Genomic DNA, 17019 nt, shown 5'->3' with positions numbered 1-17019 from the left:
ATCTGAGGGGAACACCGCCAGCTGAAAGAGCAAGAGGCCTTCGGGCTAGTTCAAGTTGTTATTGAAGATCCTATCCCATTGAGTTTTTTGAATTGATTCCTTTATCATTGTGCGCTATGCCTTCCTTGGGTTATGACCCTTGTCATCGGTTGCAGGGGTCCCCCATCGAGGCATCCAGTAATGGAACCACCGAGCAATTAGACCAACATAGACTGGGAGACTCTAGGGTTAACATGAGGTCTAGCATGGATGTCGCACCATCCATCCTCTCAACTCCTTCGACCGAGGGCAAAAGTGACCAAAGGGCCATAGTCCTACTAGTGCCCTTAGGCAACTGCCAGCGTCAAGGTCAGGTGTGTTGGTGGAGCTAGAGCACCCAATGGCAAAGGAGAGGTGCACACCAGGTAGCCCTTCCCTATCACTCGACTTGGTGCTCGAGGTAGTGGCATGGCGAGGCAGGTCGCCGAGGTGGAGCCCATAAGGATAGAGTCCAAGGCACAGACACTACCCTCAGAGGTTATGGTGAACGTGTCCTCGATGTGGCTGTTGTGAGGAAGGCATTTGTAGGGGCCTTAGGCAACAAGTCATCATAGACCACTACCTCGCCGTGATGGTCTGCAATGTAGTCAAAACTCCCAAAGCTAAGAGCTTGGTTGGGAGGAAAGGCAACACCATCGGAGAAGGCCTTATCGGAGTAGTGAATGCCGCTCTCATGGGCAGCACCTCCGGTCTTGACATCACCAATGATGTGAGCCATTGAAGCTTGGAGAACACACATGACGCCCCCACCTAGTTGAAAGTGCATCTAGCCCTTTAGTGGGTTTTGGTGGATTGAATGACAACATAATTAAAGGTCTAACAAGTTTGCTAAATATTGAACAGAAAATTCAGTCTATTGCATATACTTATGGATTATGGAATGAGAAGTGACTAAAGGTTCAACAAGAAGACAAACTTGATGATATTCCACATAATGTTCAAATCAAGGCAAAAGTTGTGTATTGTTGTGTTAGAAGATCATGGAAATAATCTAGTTCAAGAAAAGGACAACAATGCAAATGGAGTTCATAAAATGGCTTCTATGTTGTGGGATATCATAGTATCATGAGAAAGTAAGCATATTTAGCAAATGGCAAAAGAGACTTGAGTTGATGATTTTGGATTGGTCTCAATAATGGCTTCCTTCACATGAACAAGAAGAGTTTGATAGTAGATTAGCTTTGATCAAGAATTAAAGAATGAGTCAAGAATGCACAAGTGAAGAAATACCAAGCAAAGGTTAAATGACAAAGGACACAATCCATATTAGATATAAGTCAGTCTCTACATTGGTTTGCTTGTATGGATAAAGATTTAGAAAATCACTTTCCATTGATTTATCAAGCTAGAAGTATGAAGATATATACATTGAAAAGAGTGTTAGGAATGTCAAGCCAAAATGAAGAGTATATGAGAAACCATGAATTGGCTTGACCATATTAATGTTTATTCATATATGTGTCAATGTGAATCAAACTGAAGCTTGATTGATCTCAACATTCATATCTAGAAGATATTCAAGCAAGGATCACAATATTGAAGAAATGGATTTTCAATGGATGCTTAGTATGATGTGACTTGAGTATGGCTTGATAAGGTGAAGATAGCAAGGAAAGGGCTTCGAGGGACTAAGTGGAGGTGAAGGGCAAATGATGGCTTGAGGACCGAGGTACCATGGCTAAGGTGAAGAAGAGAGTACTTGCATTGAGTCGAGGAACTAATTAAGCTATGAGGAGTCATATTATGTTGAGGATCAAATCATTAGTGGAAGTGACTTGAGACCATGTATTGAACTCACATGTGTTGAAATGGATCAAGTCATATGCTCAAGGTGAGTTTGCTCAAAGAGATGAGATAAAGGTGATTGCAACCCTCATGAAGAGATTTTGAGAAGAAATAGCATATGAAGACATTGAAGACTCAAGTGGTTGAAATGGTTATATTCTCTTGATCTTGAGTATAGACGTACTATCCAGGGGGATGCACCACGAATCATTAACAAGTCTCAAGTGCTCAAACTAACCAAACCCAAGTGCTAACATGAGAGAAACACAATGACACAACACTTTTCACTTGTTGGTTTTGGGGCTTGTTCTTTGTTTGGTTGGAAAGCCCTCGAAACAAACTTTCTGGAAAGTCCAAGATCACCGAAAATGGAGTTCGAAGTAAAAAGTTATGACTTTTCCGTATGGTGATCTGAGTTGTCCTGAAGACCCATGCAGGTTCCACCCATTTATGCGGAGGCTCCGGGCCACGGAGGCTCTGCGTCTGTGTGCGGAGGTTCCGGGGTCTTTAGGTCATAACAACTAGTTTTTTACCTCCAACGACTAGTTTTTGTGGGGTGAGTATATATACCCATCCCACATCTCCTGGTCATGCTACTGGATCCTTGAACATTCTAAACCCATTCCAAGCCTTGTGTGAGCTCTCCCAACCTCTCTCATTGTGAGAGTGAAGTGCTTAGTGAGTGATTAAGTGTTGGGAGTAAGAGATTAAGAGTTTGAGAGCAAACAAAACCTTGAGCACTTGTTGGGCTGCATCAAGCATTCATTGTGCATTCGTTACTCTTGGAGGTGAAGCCTCTAGATGGCTAGGCATCGCCCGATGAGCTCCCATGCTTGTGGTGAGCCGTGGGAAAGTTTGTATTACCCAGAGATCTTAGTGAAACCCTTAAGCTCAACCTCGATGTTGGACTTAAGAAGAGGATAGGGTTGGAAGAGACCCAAAGCCTTTGTGGCTTCCTCAATAATGTGGACATAGGCAAGCCTTGGTGGTGAGCTGAACCACGGGATAAATAGTGTGTCTTGAACCTTATGTTTTGAATTGCCTTATTTGTGTTCCACTCGATCTATTTGGTTGTGCGTGTTTGTGAGTGCAGGGACTTTGTGGACTTGCCACTGTACATCTCCAAGCACATCATCAAGTTTGGTTTGAGTTTGATCTATAGGCATAGCAGCTGCTGAGTACTCTATGTTGCCCAGAGGCTCCGCGACATCCCCTAGAGGTTCCGCACCCTAGAGGTTCCGTGGTCTGCTAATCCACTACAAGTTTTATCTATTGATAATTTTTAGAAACGCCTATCCACCCCCTCTAGGTGACATCAAGGTCCTTTCACTGATGCGCCAACTCTATGAGTTGGTAACTAGCCATGACTAGCAATTAGATGGCCGGTGTGTATAACTTTGGTGATTAACACTCAAGACACGAGAGGGTTTATCCTAGTTCGAGCATCGAGCCCTACGTCCAGCAAAGAGAGATTTCATGTTAGAATGCTCAGGAGGTTTACAATCTAGGTAGGAGAGCAATGAGCTTGTTCTCTATGACACCCCTTGCCCTACCTTATATCTTGAAGGGCAAAGGGGTAAAAAAGTGGCTTTGTGACTTCCTTGGTCACTAAGAAAGGCCAAGGGCAATGCGGCCCTAGTCTTTGAGCCCTTGGGAGCGTTGTCCCGTGAAGTACAATCAAGCCCTAATTGTGAGTTTTGGTGATAATGACTGCTTAATTAGAGGACAAATGAGATTTATCAAGTTAATAAGCAGGGAATTTAGAATCAAGGATGTCATACAAAATGGAGGAGCCCCCAATTACAAATGTTGACGTCTTCAAACTCAAAAGTGGTTTATATTCTTTTATATTTAGAATTTGAGTATAGAAAAAGCCGTACTATAAAGGGGGACACGATGCTTAAGCCAACTTGTGCTACTAAGTGCTCACTCTTATACACAAGCATCCACAAAAGTTCAGCCATGATGGCTTGTTCAACACTCTTTTATCTCTGCTGTCAGGCTTTGTGCGGCAGTGCCGCACTTGAGGCGTGGCTATGCCGTAGAGCGGCACTGCCATGACTTATTTGACCGTTGGGACCTAGGGGGTATTTATACCTCTTGCCTTCCCTCACAACGGTCTTCTTCCTTGGCTAGCTCTTTAGATCGATGCCTTTTGGCTCAGCTCTTGTTCTCTCTCTCCTCCATTGGTGCCCAAAAGATCTCAAGCTTTCCCTTATGTTTTCCCCATCAACCCTTGAGAGAAAAAGATGCCAAACTCGATCAGAGAGCAGAATCACTGATTCCCCAACTCAAAAGAGCACTTGGTTCATGTTTTGGCTGGTGGTTGTGTTTGTTACTCTTAGAGCTTGCTTCTAGCCAGCTAGAGTGTCACCCATGGAGTTTGCCAACTTGTGTGGTAGCCCCATGAGGTTTGTAACCATCTCTTGAAGCTAGTAAACTCATTCCTCATATCAAGAGTTAACCCTCTTGACTTGAGAATAAGGAAGGGTTGCAAAGACCTAAGCCTTAGTGGCTAACCTCAACAACGTGGACTTACTCAAGCCTTGGTGGCGAGCTGAACCATAGGATAAATCCTTATGTCACCTTGTGCTGAACCACGTCACCTTGTGCTTGATTTATTGCATTTCAAATTGTTGTTGAGTTGATTTCTAGGGTTTTTGGCCGATCTACTTGTGTATTGTCAGGTTCATAAACACATGGTCCCTCATGGATTGGCTTCCCAACAAAGGCTCGGCCTAGCAGACAACATTGCAAATGATGCGCAACTCATGGGCTGGCCCAAATAACTAAACAACGGGCCAGAAGGGCAATCCAATCACCGACCGAAAGGCCTGGCCAAGGAGGAACGACGCCCGCTTCTGACTCTGACCCGCCTCTCCAACCGGAAGGCCTCACTAAAGAGGAATTGTGCTCACTTCTGACTCTGGCCCGCCTCTAGATGGCATCTCTGACGAGAAGGCCTAGCCAAACACCACTTCCAACTCTGACCCCGCGTCTCCGATCAGGGTTGGCCAACCCCCTACTTATAGCTCTTCTCCAACTAGCGCAATCAAGGCCGACTAGGACCAACCGACTAGGGACGCCCGCTCGGTGAGGACCAGGAAATAGATGGAGAAAGTAAGGTAGGACACTCAAGTCAATCGTGATATCAAGGACCGTACCCTATACACCTACAGGACAGTACCAACAAGGCGTGTCAGAAGGGTACCCTGCAACCTTCCTGGCATGTCAGAACCCAAGCAGTGTTGTGGGCGCCATCAACTCCCATACCAGACAAATGCAATAAGGCTCCCCCATGTGCCTCTAGGCATCAACAGTATGGCAGGCACCGACATCTACCATACCAAAAGAAGACAACGCGACCTCCCACATGCGTCTGACAACAATAGTGTTATGGACGCCTACCATCATCTTGTACCCAACGGCGTGGGCAACAAGACTTAGTAGCATACATACTCTCTCTCTCTTGTAAGGCCGTCCCCTTCATCTATAAAAGGGGATGTGCTCTCTCCTAATAGATAGATCCCTCAGTTCATTCACACACCACAACAGAACCACTAGGTTCAAACCTCGAGCATACGCTTGAACACTTAGCACATAGCGGATCTCCCGTCACTCTCGGCCCTTCAGACCAGAGTCTGACCGGACCTCTTGTACCCCCCATCTTTCTCCCTTCCATTTGTAACCCCACAGCAAACTTCAAGCACCTGGGCTTAGGAATAAAGTCACCGACCGACTCAAACTGAACATAGGGCGTGTTGCCTAAACTAGTTAAACCCTGTGTCATTGAGTGCTAGGCCACATCCGATCACAACGTACAACAAAACTACAAATATTTATGTGTTGATCACTTTCTGTATCGACATGTATGTTGTTCCTACCACTTCTAGCTATCAATTTATGAACTACACACCTGCAGGAACCTCAGTAATTTCTTTGATCTAAGTTTCCATACTCAGATTTTGAATTGTGCCTCAAAGTTGTCTATAGGTGTGGCAGTGCAATAGGCTCAGAGCGGCAGTGCTGTAGGGTAGAATTTAATGTTTGCTTAAGTTTATTTTAACAGTCCTATTCACCCCCCTCTAGACTAACCAGAGATCCTACAAGTGGTATCAGAGTAGGTTACCTTGAGAGCGCTTTACCACATGAGGTATGGAGCCTAAAGGTGGTACTAGTGGTGTGAAGCCCATTGACGTTGATCCGGAGGATGTGGAGTTGCATGACATCGACAACAGCGAGCTAAGTGCTTCTACAGCAAGCAATACCACACTCCCACGGCTTGAGGCTATGGATACTGAGAAAGCTCTAAATGATGAAGAAAGAAGAAAAAGGAAGGTAGCTAAAAAGGCAAAAGGAGAAGTAAGAGAAAAGAAGAAGAAGGAGCAGCAAAGGCTAGAAGACAAGAAGCAAAGAAAAGAAGAAAGAAAGCTCAAGAGAGAAGCAAGAAGAAAAAAAGAGAAGCTAGGAAGAAGAAGAGAAGGCAACAAATGCATCATCAAGTGACATATCAAGTAGTTCCAAAGATGGAGATGATGAGTCCTACCAAGTGACCAAGGGAGGCAAGAAGGAGAAGAAAGGAAAGGGCAAAACCGATTCCAACAACAAATATGCCACCATATCCTTTAATCATTCTTCTATGCCTATGACTAACCATGATCAGATGTCTTTCATCAATGTACCCACAGGCAAGTTACCTTATTTCGATGGGACTAACTTTGCCAAGTGGAAGCACTTGATGAGAACCTATCTTATTGGTCTTCACCCCGCAGTAGTTTGCAATGGATTTGAGCCACAGGTTGATCCCAAGAATCCAACACTAGATGAAATAAAAATTATTTATCTCAATGGTCAAGCCACAAGTGTGTTGCTTAGTGCTTTGGATGGTGATAAATACAATAGAGTGATTGGTGTTGATGTTGCTAAGCAAATATGGGACACTTTGCACCTTGCACATGAAGGGGTTAATAAAGTGAGGAAAGCAAGAATTGATTTGTTGATGGCCAAGCTCAATCGGTTTGTGATCTTAGATGGAGAAGGGCCACAAGAGATGTTTGATAGGTTGATGTCCATGGTGGGAAAGATTAGAGGCTATGGTGGTGATGAGCTAGATGATCACAAGGTAGTGAAGATTATGTTGGAGGCTTATTCACCTAGAAATGAGACTGTGGTGACTCTAATTAGAGACAAGAAGAAGTTTGAGTACTTCACACCAAATGATGTACCTAGGAGGATCTTGACTTTTGACATGCAAAGAGAAGAAGCAAAATGAGAGGAAGAAGCTTGGTGAGTTGTAAGCAAAATTAGATGGCATAAAGATCAAGGATGTAGCTCTCAAGGCCAACAAATCAAGCAAGCAAGGCTCTACTAGCAAGTCCAAGATCAGCAAGAAAGCTTCAACAAGCAAGCCTAAAGCAAGCAAGTCCAAGAGCAAGTAGAGACTACATCATCCTCATGGGAAGATGAAAATGATGATGAACATTATGAGAAGGTTGATGATGTTGCTCTCTTTATGAAGAGATTTCAAAAAGGTCTAAAGAAGCAAGGATACAAGGTAGTGAAGAGAAAGTTTCCAAACAAGAAAAAGAGGACATGCTATAATTATGGTAGCACATATCATTTCATTGCCAAGTATCCATATGAGATGAAAGACAACAAGTACGAGAAGGACTAGAAAGTGGACAAGGCCAGCCATAGAAGGAGCAAGAAGTACATGGGAGAGGTTCATATTAGGCATGAATGGGACTCAACTAGAGAGAGCTCAAGTGAAGAGGATGAGAAGATTGCAACCGTAACTGTCCATAAGACATCTTCTACACCAAAGCTCTTCAACAACATGTCCGATGATGACTACTACTTCCCTCACATTTATCTTGTGGCAAAGGGTGAGAAGATAAAATCTAAAGCCAAACCTTCTCCTCCTCCTAGTGATATCTCTAGTAGTGATATTAGTGATAGCTCTAGTGATGATGGATCTAGTGATGAAGAAATTAACATGATAACAAAAAATTTGGATGGAAAGATCAAATTATTCATCACTAAGTTAATGGAGGATTTATACAGTGTCCAAGCCAAGCTAGAATCTAGATAGGAGACTCTTATTCAACAAGAGGATCTCTACATTGCTAGTAAAGAAGCTCTTGTGTTAGAGAGAAGTGAGGTGGAATCCTTGCGCAAGGCTTTGGCTAAAGAGCAAGAGGACCATGCTATCACAAAGAAAGCAAATAATGCTCTCAAGAAAAAGTATCGTGACTTGGATGAAAAGCACAAAGAACTTGAGCTGCAATATGACATTCTTTAATGATCTGCCATCTTCGGCCATCGCGCCACCTGCCCCATGCCACTGCGGCCTCCTAGCATCACACATAGCTGTGACCTTGCCACCCGCACGTCCTCACCGCGGCCATGCTTCTCACTCTCGCGCACGCCTGTCGCTGTGCCCCCGTGGTAGGCTCGTCGTCGTCAACTTTGGAGCTTGCAGGAGCACACGCTTCACGATCATATACCTGACATAGTATGCTGCACCCCACAGGAGCATGGATGTAGGAGGAGCCCCATCACTTTCATTAAAAATGTGAAATTTGGCCTATTATGACAAATTGAGAATTCAATTCTCCATTCACACATTTAGGGGGAGGCTCTACACCCATGGCTCAAAAATTCTCAGATTTAATTCATATCTTTTGTAAGCTCTAATTGGGTTATCATCAATCACCAAAAAGGGGAGATTGAAAGTGCAATCAAGCCCTAATTGTGGGTTTTGGTGATAATGACCGCTCAATTAGGGGACTAATGAGATTTTATGAAGATGACAAGCAGGGAATTTAGAATCGAGGATGTCATACAAAATGGAGGAGCCCCTAATTACAAATGTTGATGTCTTCAAACTCAAAGGAAGTTTATATTCTTTTATATTTCAAATTTGAGTATAGGAAAAGCCGTACTATAAAGGGGGACATAATGCTTAAGCCAATTTATGCTACCAAGTGCTCAATCTTATACACAAGCATCCTCAAAAGTTTAGCCATGATAGCTTGCTCAACACTCTTTTATCTCTGCTGTCAGGCTTTGTGCGATAGTGTTGCACTTGAGGCACGGTTATGCCATAGAGTGGCACTACCGTGGGTAAGACGCGGCACTTCCATGACTTATCTGACCGTTGGGACCTAGGGGTATTTATACCTCTTCCCTTCCTTCACAATGGTCTTCTTCCTCGCCCAGCTCTTCAGACCGATGCCTTTTAGCTCAGCTCTTGTTCTCTCTCTCCTCCATTAGTGCCCAAAAGCTCTCAAGCTTTCCCTTGTGTTTCCCCATCAATCCTTGAGAGAAAAAGGTGCCAAACTCGATTAGAGAGCAGATTCACTGATTCCTCAACTCAAAAGAGCACTTGGTTTACGTTTTGGCCGATGGTTGTGTTTGTTACTCTTAGAGCTTGCTCCTAGCTGGCTAGAGCATCGCCCGTGGAGTTTGCGAACTTGTGTGGTAGCCTCAGGAGGTTTGTAACCATCCCTTGAAGCTAGTAAACTCACCCTTCATCTCAAGAGTTAACCCTCTTGACTTGAGAACGAGGAAGGATTGCAAAGCCCTAAGCCTTAGTGGCTAACCTAAACAACATGGACTTAGGCAAGCCTTAGTGGTGAGCTAAACCACAGGATAAATCCTTATGTCACCTTGTGCTTGATTTACTTCACTTGCATTTCAAATTGTTGTTGAGTTGATTTCTAGGGTTTGTGGCCGATCTATTTGTGCATGTTGTTCCTACCACTTCTAGTTGTTGATCTGTGAACTACACACCTTTAGGAACCTAAATAATTTCTCTGATATAAGTTTCCATACTCAGATTTTGAATTGTGCCTCGAAGTTGTCTGTAGGTGCGGCAGTGCCGCTGTTCTGACCCGGCAGTGCCATGGGCTTAGAGCGGCAGTGCCACGGGGTGGAATTTAACATTTGCTTAAGTTTATTTTAATAGGCCTATTCACCCCCTCTAGGCTAACCAGAGATCCTACATCCCGCTTCGCTCCGTTGGTCATGGCTGACGTCCCTTATTAGGCAACGCTAGTTGTAGCTTTTCAAGGTGACCCATGCAGACTGGCTAGTCAGTGTAGTCCACACATCCCTTGGTGTCCTCCTTACACCATGTCAGAATGCCCTACAAAATCCAACACATGGCGATGGCACATTTGGCTTCCCCATAAGCGAAGAGGCTGACAAACGAGCCCTTGCTGTGTTTTGTCACACCCCAGGCATGACCCTTGCCAAAGCAAGCAAGCGGTGCCCAGTTAAAGCAGTGAACAACCAACAACCCTGCTAAAGCTAACACTATAGCACTCCTCCTCAGGGCTTCTGTCGGTATCCAGTAGGGGTATGCGAGCGCACCCGCTGGGTGTAGCCCTTGAGTCCCTAAATGATTAATAGAATTAGTTAGGGGGTTAACTTCATCCTAAAGAGCAACTATGGTCTTTATGAGGCTTGAAATCCTTGCGATGCTTTTTAGACCACTGATAGTCTATTTTATGTTCAACGTAGTGGCAGTCGGTTTCAAAGAAGACTTAGTGGTAATTATTAGGATTTGCCAAATCGCTTGTCTAAGGACTGGAGGATAACCCTCATTCTACATTGTGATGAATGGCTAGGTTTATGAGCTAACCAACAAAGATTAAATGCCACACTTACTTGACAACAAATAAATGAATATTTTACAAACAAACTAGCTAAAACCACAACAAGCAAGCTAGCTACATTGGGCCTCATACAACACCAAGCTCCAGCACAAGGGAAGAATTGTGTCATAACCATGGATAACAAGACCATGCCCTAACACAAGGGCAAAATTGAAGGGGAAAACACAAATTGAGCACATTGCTATATATATGACTTCTAGCATTTTAGGGCTTTGCCTCATTTTCTTTTAAAAAAACAAGGTTGTTATTATGTGGTTGTTGATGGTAGTTAACAACCATTATAAACCGTCAAAGAAACATGAATAAGGGCATAAATATGATCACCAACAAAGGTCTAGGGGTTTAAACTAATAAATTCCATGACTTTTGGTGAATCTGTATTTTCTGCAGGGTTTAACTAGAAAACCGTCAAGGTGGACCCACATGTCAGATTTAATTACGTTTATTTGTCGTGAAACGAACACTAGAAGGTTTTAGAGGACACCAGAGGACACCACGCCGAGGCAGAGAGGTAGAGGCTGCCAGGTACCTACCGGCTGCCCGGCCCCTAGGGCCCATTGTCACCCCCCTGAGGCATCAAGTCATTTGAGAAGACAGAAACCCTAATCATCCTCAGAGCTCCACCATATTCTAAGGCATAGCTAGTTAGGTTAGGTTTAGAGGGAGGCAAGCATGCTTCGCTTGGATTCCCGATCGTGTCAAGAGCGTGGTTTGGTATAATCCTGGTAGTCCCTCTCTTTTGTATCTCCATTATTTTTATATGCCTGCTACAATTGTTATGACAATATTAGTATTCATCTTATTCATGTTTTTTGTTATAATGTTCATCGTCTACTTTCATTATATACTTAGTATAGCTAGTTTATCATTATATTTATGCATAAGTTCGCAAAGCGCTCGCTCCAAAGTACACGGGGTGAGTGGTTGACATTGTGTAAGCGTGGTGCTTATACGTTGTTTACCTGCGGATGCACCCTATATTCTAGGCCATGTGGTAGATCGCGGATGTGACACTCCCGTTGAGTCCTTTGTAGTTCACTCCCCGAATATAGGTATACAAGTATGATCTAGTTACGAAGGAAGACAAGTTCTGTTTTTAATCCTTCTTAGTAATATCCCTTATATGTAGATATAAAGATGATATTAGCCATGATTACTAGGTGTAATTGCACTAATCAATGTATGCTTTGACTTGTAATTAAGAATAACCTAGGAATTATTCCTCTAATATTCTACCTGACCATGCTAATGCCATAGAAAGGAGTACTCTGAGTAATTTATCATTATTGATGATCAATACTTATCATATATATATATATATATATATATCTTATCCTATGACTTACCCCTGTTATGAGTAGAATATTGGTTCTGGTTTACTTCTCCAATAATAGTATAAGTTATCAATACATGTCCATGCTAGACCTTTCCTGTGGTAAAATATAAATAATGATACCTGGAATAATCTCGGGTGAAGTGCTACAATGGTATAATTATTTGTGCGCTTGCAGATTCCTTTTCATTCATATATCTTTATATTCTTTCTAGTCACTTAAGATGATATAAAGAACTACTTAGTATCATTCTAGTAGTGATGTTAGGCAGTACCAACAAGCATCTCTGGCACCATCACTAGCAGGGATGACAACCTAGTAAAGTAATATTATGAGATGTAGGTAATTAATAGGTGGCTACTAAAACAAGTAACAAGTTAATAAATACCAACAGTGGTTATGCCATGCTTTATCAATTCAGCGAGGGATCAGAAGGAGTCTGATGAAACGTTGGTGTTAAGCACTGGTCGTTAAAAATATCTTATCACTCCTTTCTCCTCAAGCTCATTTGAAGGAGGAGACTCCAATGATCGCCTTTGAAGTCCATAAAAAGGTTGAAGTTTATGAAATATATCTATCTATTGCCTAACAAACACGTAGGAGTTATAACTAACTATTTTTTTGAATTTATACTTTCAAAAATACAATGCATGGCAGATTGGCTATGCACGTGTCTCCAAAGTCCAAACCCCTACTATATCATACCTTTCGTCCAGGCGTCCACTCAAATTTGATTTTTTTTCTAGATTTGAATTGAACCTTCTGTCTAAAACCTAGGGTAAAAAAGAAAATCTCAATTTAATCTAGCTTTGGGCTGAATCTATTCAAACTAGTCCATAGCTTATACCACAAATCTCTTATGTTCCTAATAGTAGTCAACATTATGACATGTAGCCCTGTTTGACACAGCTCTCCACTAGCTCTAGGAGTCAACATTAAAATAGCTTCACCCGATGAGCTTTTTGAAACGTGCTCTCAAAATGGAGGGATGGGAGATGAAGCTGAAACAGTAGCATCTCCTAACTCCCACTCACTCTGGTGGACCCTACGTAGGATTTTGTGATAGTGGGCATGTTCACTTGTCTGAATTCTGGAGGAATCTGGATAGTTTGGAGGAATGCTGGAGTTTTTTTTGAGAGAAAAACACTGTTTCAAATGAAAAAATAAGCGGATCAAGCTGGGTTTAAGGGCACGCGAACGGGGCCAGCATGTTTTAAAGAGTTCCACGTGTAGAGTTGTTCTGCCAAATATTTCACTAAAACAGCTTTAGCTCTACCAGTAGAAATGCTCATGGAGCTGAAGTAAAAATAAATGATTTCACCGGTGAAGTGAGGTGGAGCTATGCCAAACGGACGTAACCTCCTCGTCTAATAAAAAAACGGACGTCGGTCGGTCAATATATATGCATGGTATCCATTCATCTCTCTCTGCTTCCTTACATTTATTTGGCGGTGCAGCGTGTAATGTAACGACGACGACGACATTCCAATGAAGACGAGAGATCGAGCAGCAGGGGGACTGAAGACAGGATTAGGTGTACCTCGGATCACGGCGAGACGAACAGCTGCAGGGGCGCCCGTCGTCATCTCCCTTATTAGCTACAGGGACGGTACGCAAAGCATGGAATAGCTAGCAAAGCTCGCTCGGCCATGCATGACCTCTATCTCCTATCCATGCATGCTATCTCTCCGGTGTGTGCATGCATGCTATCTCTCCGGTGTGTGCATGCATGCGCGTGCGGCCATAATATAAATAGGAGCCCCGGCCGCTGGCTCATTCAGACTAATGATAGTCTTTTTTATGTTCAACTTAGTGGCAGTCGGTTTTAGAGACAAACATACCAGGAATTATTAGGATTTGCTGGATCGCTTGCTCGAGAAAGAATGAAGGATAACTCTCATTCTACATTATGATGAATGGCTAGGTTCACGTGCAAACCAACAAAGGTTAAATGCTGTATTTACATGATAGCAAATAAATGAGTCATTTACGAGCAAACTAGCTAAAACCACGACAAGCAAGCTAGGTGCATTGGGCCTCATAACACCAAGCTCTAGCAAAAGGGTGAAATTGTGTTGTAACTCATAACCATGGATAACAAGACCACGCACTAACACAAGGGCAAAATTGAGGGAAAAAACACAAATTGAATACATTGCTATATGTATATGATTTCCAGCGTTGTAGGGATTTGCCTTGTTTTCTATTAAAAATGAGGTAGTTGATATGTGGCTATGCCATGGTTTTATCAATTCAGCTATGGATCAGGAGTACAACGACTAAACACTCTGTTAAGCACAAGTCATCAAAACCCCCCCTTAAGACTCCTTTTATCCTCAAGCCCATTTGAAGGAGGAGATTCCAATAATTGCCTTTGGAATCCATAAAAATGATGAACTTTATGAAATTTATTTATCTATTACCTAACAAACTTGTAGAAGTTATATTTGATTTATTTATGAATTCATACTTTCAGTAAAACAATACACAGCTAAATGGCTATACATGTGTCTCCAAAGTCCAAACCCCACTTAGATTTTTTTAAAAAATTTGAACTAAACCTGGCCTCTAAACAAAAAAACCTCACAAAAATAAAATAAAAATCTCAATTCAAAGCTCTGGGCCAAATATATTGAAAAATGGTCCATAGGCCCATACTAGAAATCTCAAGTGTTCCTAACGGTCGTCAACAATATGACATGTAATGTCCTCTCTTCTCGACCGGTCATCCATCTCTGCTTCCTTCCTTCCGTTCAGTTGGCCGCAACATGTGTGTAATGATGACGACACATATTGCAATGCAAGATGAGAGACCAGCAGGAGGGGGGACGACACGAAAATGGCTACCTCGGATCGCGGCGAGACGAACAGGTGTGCAGTAGGGCCTCCCATTGTCACCTTCGACATGCATATGGGACCAATTAACCGGTGGCCAAGAGCAAAGCTCGCTAGGCCATGCATGCATGACCTCTCTGTCTCCAACTCCGGTGCGTGCATGCAAGCTCGTCCGATCGCTGGCACGTGCGGCCATAATATAAATACGAGCCCCAGCCGCCTGCTCATTCATCGCATCGCATCGCAGTTACATACCATCATATCCACCGACGATCATCATCATGTCGAGGTCGACGATGCAGGTGGCGGCGGTGGTGGCGCTAGCGTTTCTGGTGGGCGGCGCCTGGTGCGGTCCTCCCAAGGTTCCCCCGGGCAAGAACATCACGGCCACCTACGGCAGCGACTGGCTGGAAGCGAAGGCAACATGGTACGGCAAGCCGACGGGCGCCGGCCCCGACGACAACGGCGGAGGGTGCGGGTACAAGGATGTGAACAAGGCCCCCTTCAACAGCATGGGCGCGTGCGGCAACATCCCCATCTTCAAGGATGGCCTCGGCTGTGGCTCTTGCTTCGAGATCAAGTGCGACAAGCCGGCAGAGTGCTCCGACGAGCCCGTGGTGGTGTACATCACGGACATGAACTACGAGCCCATCGCCGCGTACCACTTCGACTTGGCCGGCACGGCGTTCGGCGCCATGGCCAAGAAGGGCGAGGAGGAGAAGCTGCGCAAGGCGGGCATCATCGACATGCAGTTCCGGCGGGTCAAGTGCAAGTATGGCGAAAAGGTCACCTTCCACGTGGAGAAGGGGTGCAACCCCAACTACCTGGCGCTGCTGGTCAAGTACGTCGACGGTGACGGCGACATTGTGGCGGTGGACATCAAGGAGAAGGGCGGCGACGCGTTCGAGCCCCTCAAGCACTCCTGGGGCGCCATCTGGAGGAAGGACAGCGACAAGCCGCTCAAGTTCCCCATCACCGTCCAAATCACCACCGAGGGAGGCACCAAGAGCGTCTACAATGACGTCATCCCCGAAGACTGGAAGCCCAACACCGCCTACACCGCCAAATAAGCTGGCACGCAGACCTACTGCTGCTCTGGGCTGGGGCTTGGGTTGGATCCCATGCAACTTCCCAAGCAATGCATTACCATACGCGTACGCATGCATTGATCCATGCATAATATCCATTTTTTTTATTGCTGCTGCTGCAACTACTGCGACAACGACGTCCTCCTTCGTCCTCTCCATATATTGCTAGAGCCAGGCTCCGCTCTCTTATATTATTATTAAGAAAGTGAAGAGAGAAGAAACAGAGAGATCCAATACATAATAAGTGCCTAATGAGAGATTTGAGAGGACTTTATTTATATAATAAAAGGATCCGAGGAGCGAGACAAACAATATTGTCCATGGATCTCCCATGTAATCCCAATTTTATCATGGCTACATTTTAAGAGATTACACACTTTTCAATGACTAATTGAAATTTATGATACGCACGTATCGATTCTAGATGTATTCTCTGCTTTGGCCATCCTTAACCATGGTCATTCTTTGAAGGTAAGGTACGCTATTTTCATTCATGCTACCAAACATAAGCTTCCTACTCTTTAATAGGATGCACTTTCCATTATTGCGACACCTTCACCGCTTCCATTAATTATGCAATTTCCAACATTAATATGGCGTCATGTATGCATCTAGATCACTAGGTAATAAGCGTGGTAAGTGTTTCGATGATTTATGACAACTATATTATTGGAAAGGCACAACGTGAGGGATATTATGGCTTTCAAGTATGATTGGTCTAACGAGGTGATTGCACAAATTTATGCTATAGTGTGGTTTGTTCATGCAACAGATACAGATCATCGTTTTGCTCACTTATGAAACCATAGAACTAGTTACCTCAAAGAAACCATTGGAATGGTTGGAACATAAAATGGACTTAGGAGGATTGAATTGGATCTAAGGAGGTAAACACAAATGATGTCGTGTTTCCTCTACCACCCACATTGTCCTTGGAGTTTTTATGTAATGCAATCCCAATTTTATCATGGCTACCTTTTTAAGAGAACACTTTTTTCTATGACTAATGTAACGACCGAGTGTGCATTTTGTTCATAAACATGATCACTATGAAAATTACAACATAAAACTTCTAATTTATAAGAAAAATCTACATGTTATGCATTGTTGAACCGTCAAATTGCGCACTAGTGAACGGCCGGGCAAATGCTTTGTTTGTTGGTCAGAGTGGTACTCCGATGGATGGTCTGGTAGTGACACCACCGGACAGGTCCCTGGAACACAGTGGCGACTAAGACATGTTGTTTGTGAGGTGTC

The 17019-nt window shown here is 43.7% G+C and overlaps 1 protein-coding gene across 1 annotated transcript; it reads left to right on the top strand.

The window, feature by feature from the left end:
* The first annotated feature begins 14911 nt into the window (after window positions 1–14911).
* On the top strand, window positions 14912–16166 carry LOC136509681 (expansin-B11-like). Its single transcript, XM_066504419.1, has one exon. It carries the CDS (start codon window positions 14956–14958, stop codon window positions 15742–15744), a length of 789 nt encoding a protein of 262 aa, XP_066360516.1. The 5' UTR covers window positions 14912–14955; the 3' UTR covers window positions 15745–16166.
* Window positions 16167–17019: the final 853 nt, after the last annotated feature.

The sequence above is a fragment of the Miscanthus floridulus genome, chromosome 1 (genome assembly GCF_019320115.1).
Source record: "Miscanthus floridulus cultivar M001 chromosome 1, ASM1932011v1, whole genome shotgun sequence".
Classification (NCBI taxonomy): domain Eukaryota; kingdom Viridiplantae; phylum Streptophyta; class Magnoliopsida; order Poales; family Poaceae; genus Miscanthus; species Miscanthus floridulus.
This window is presented reverse-complemented; position numbering and strand designations above follow the sequence as displayed.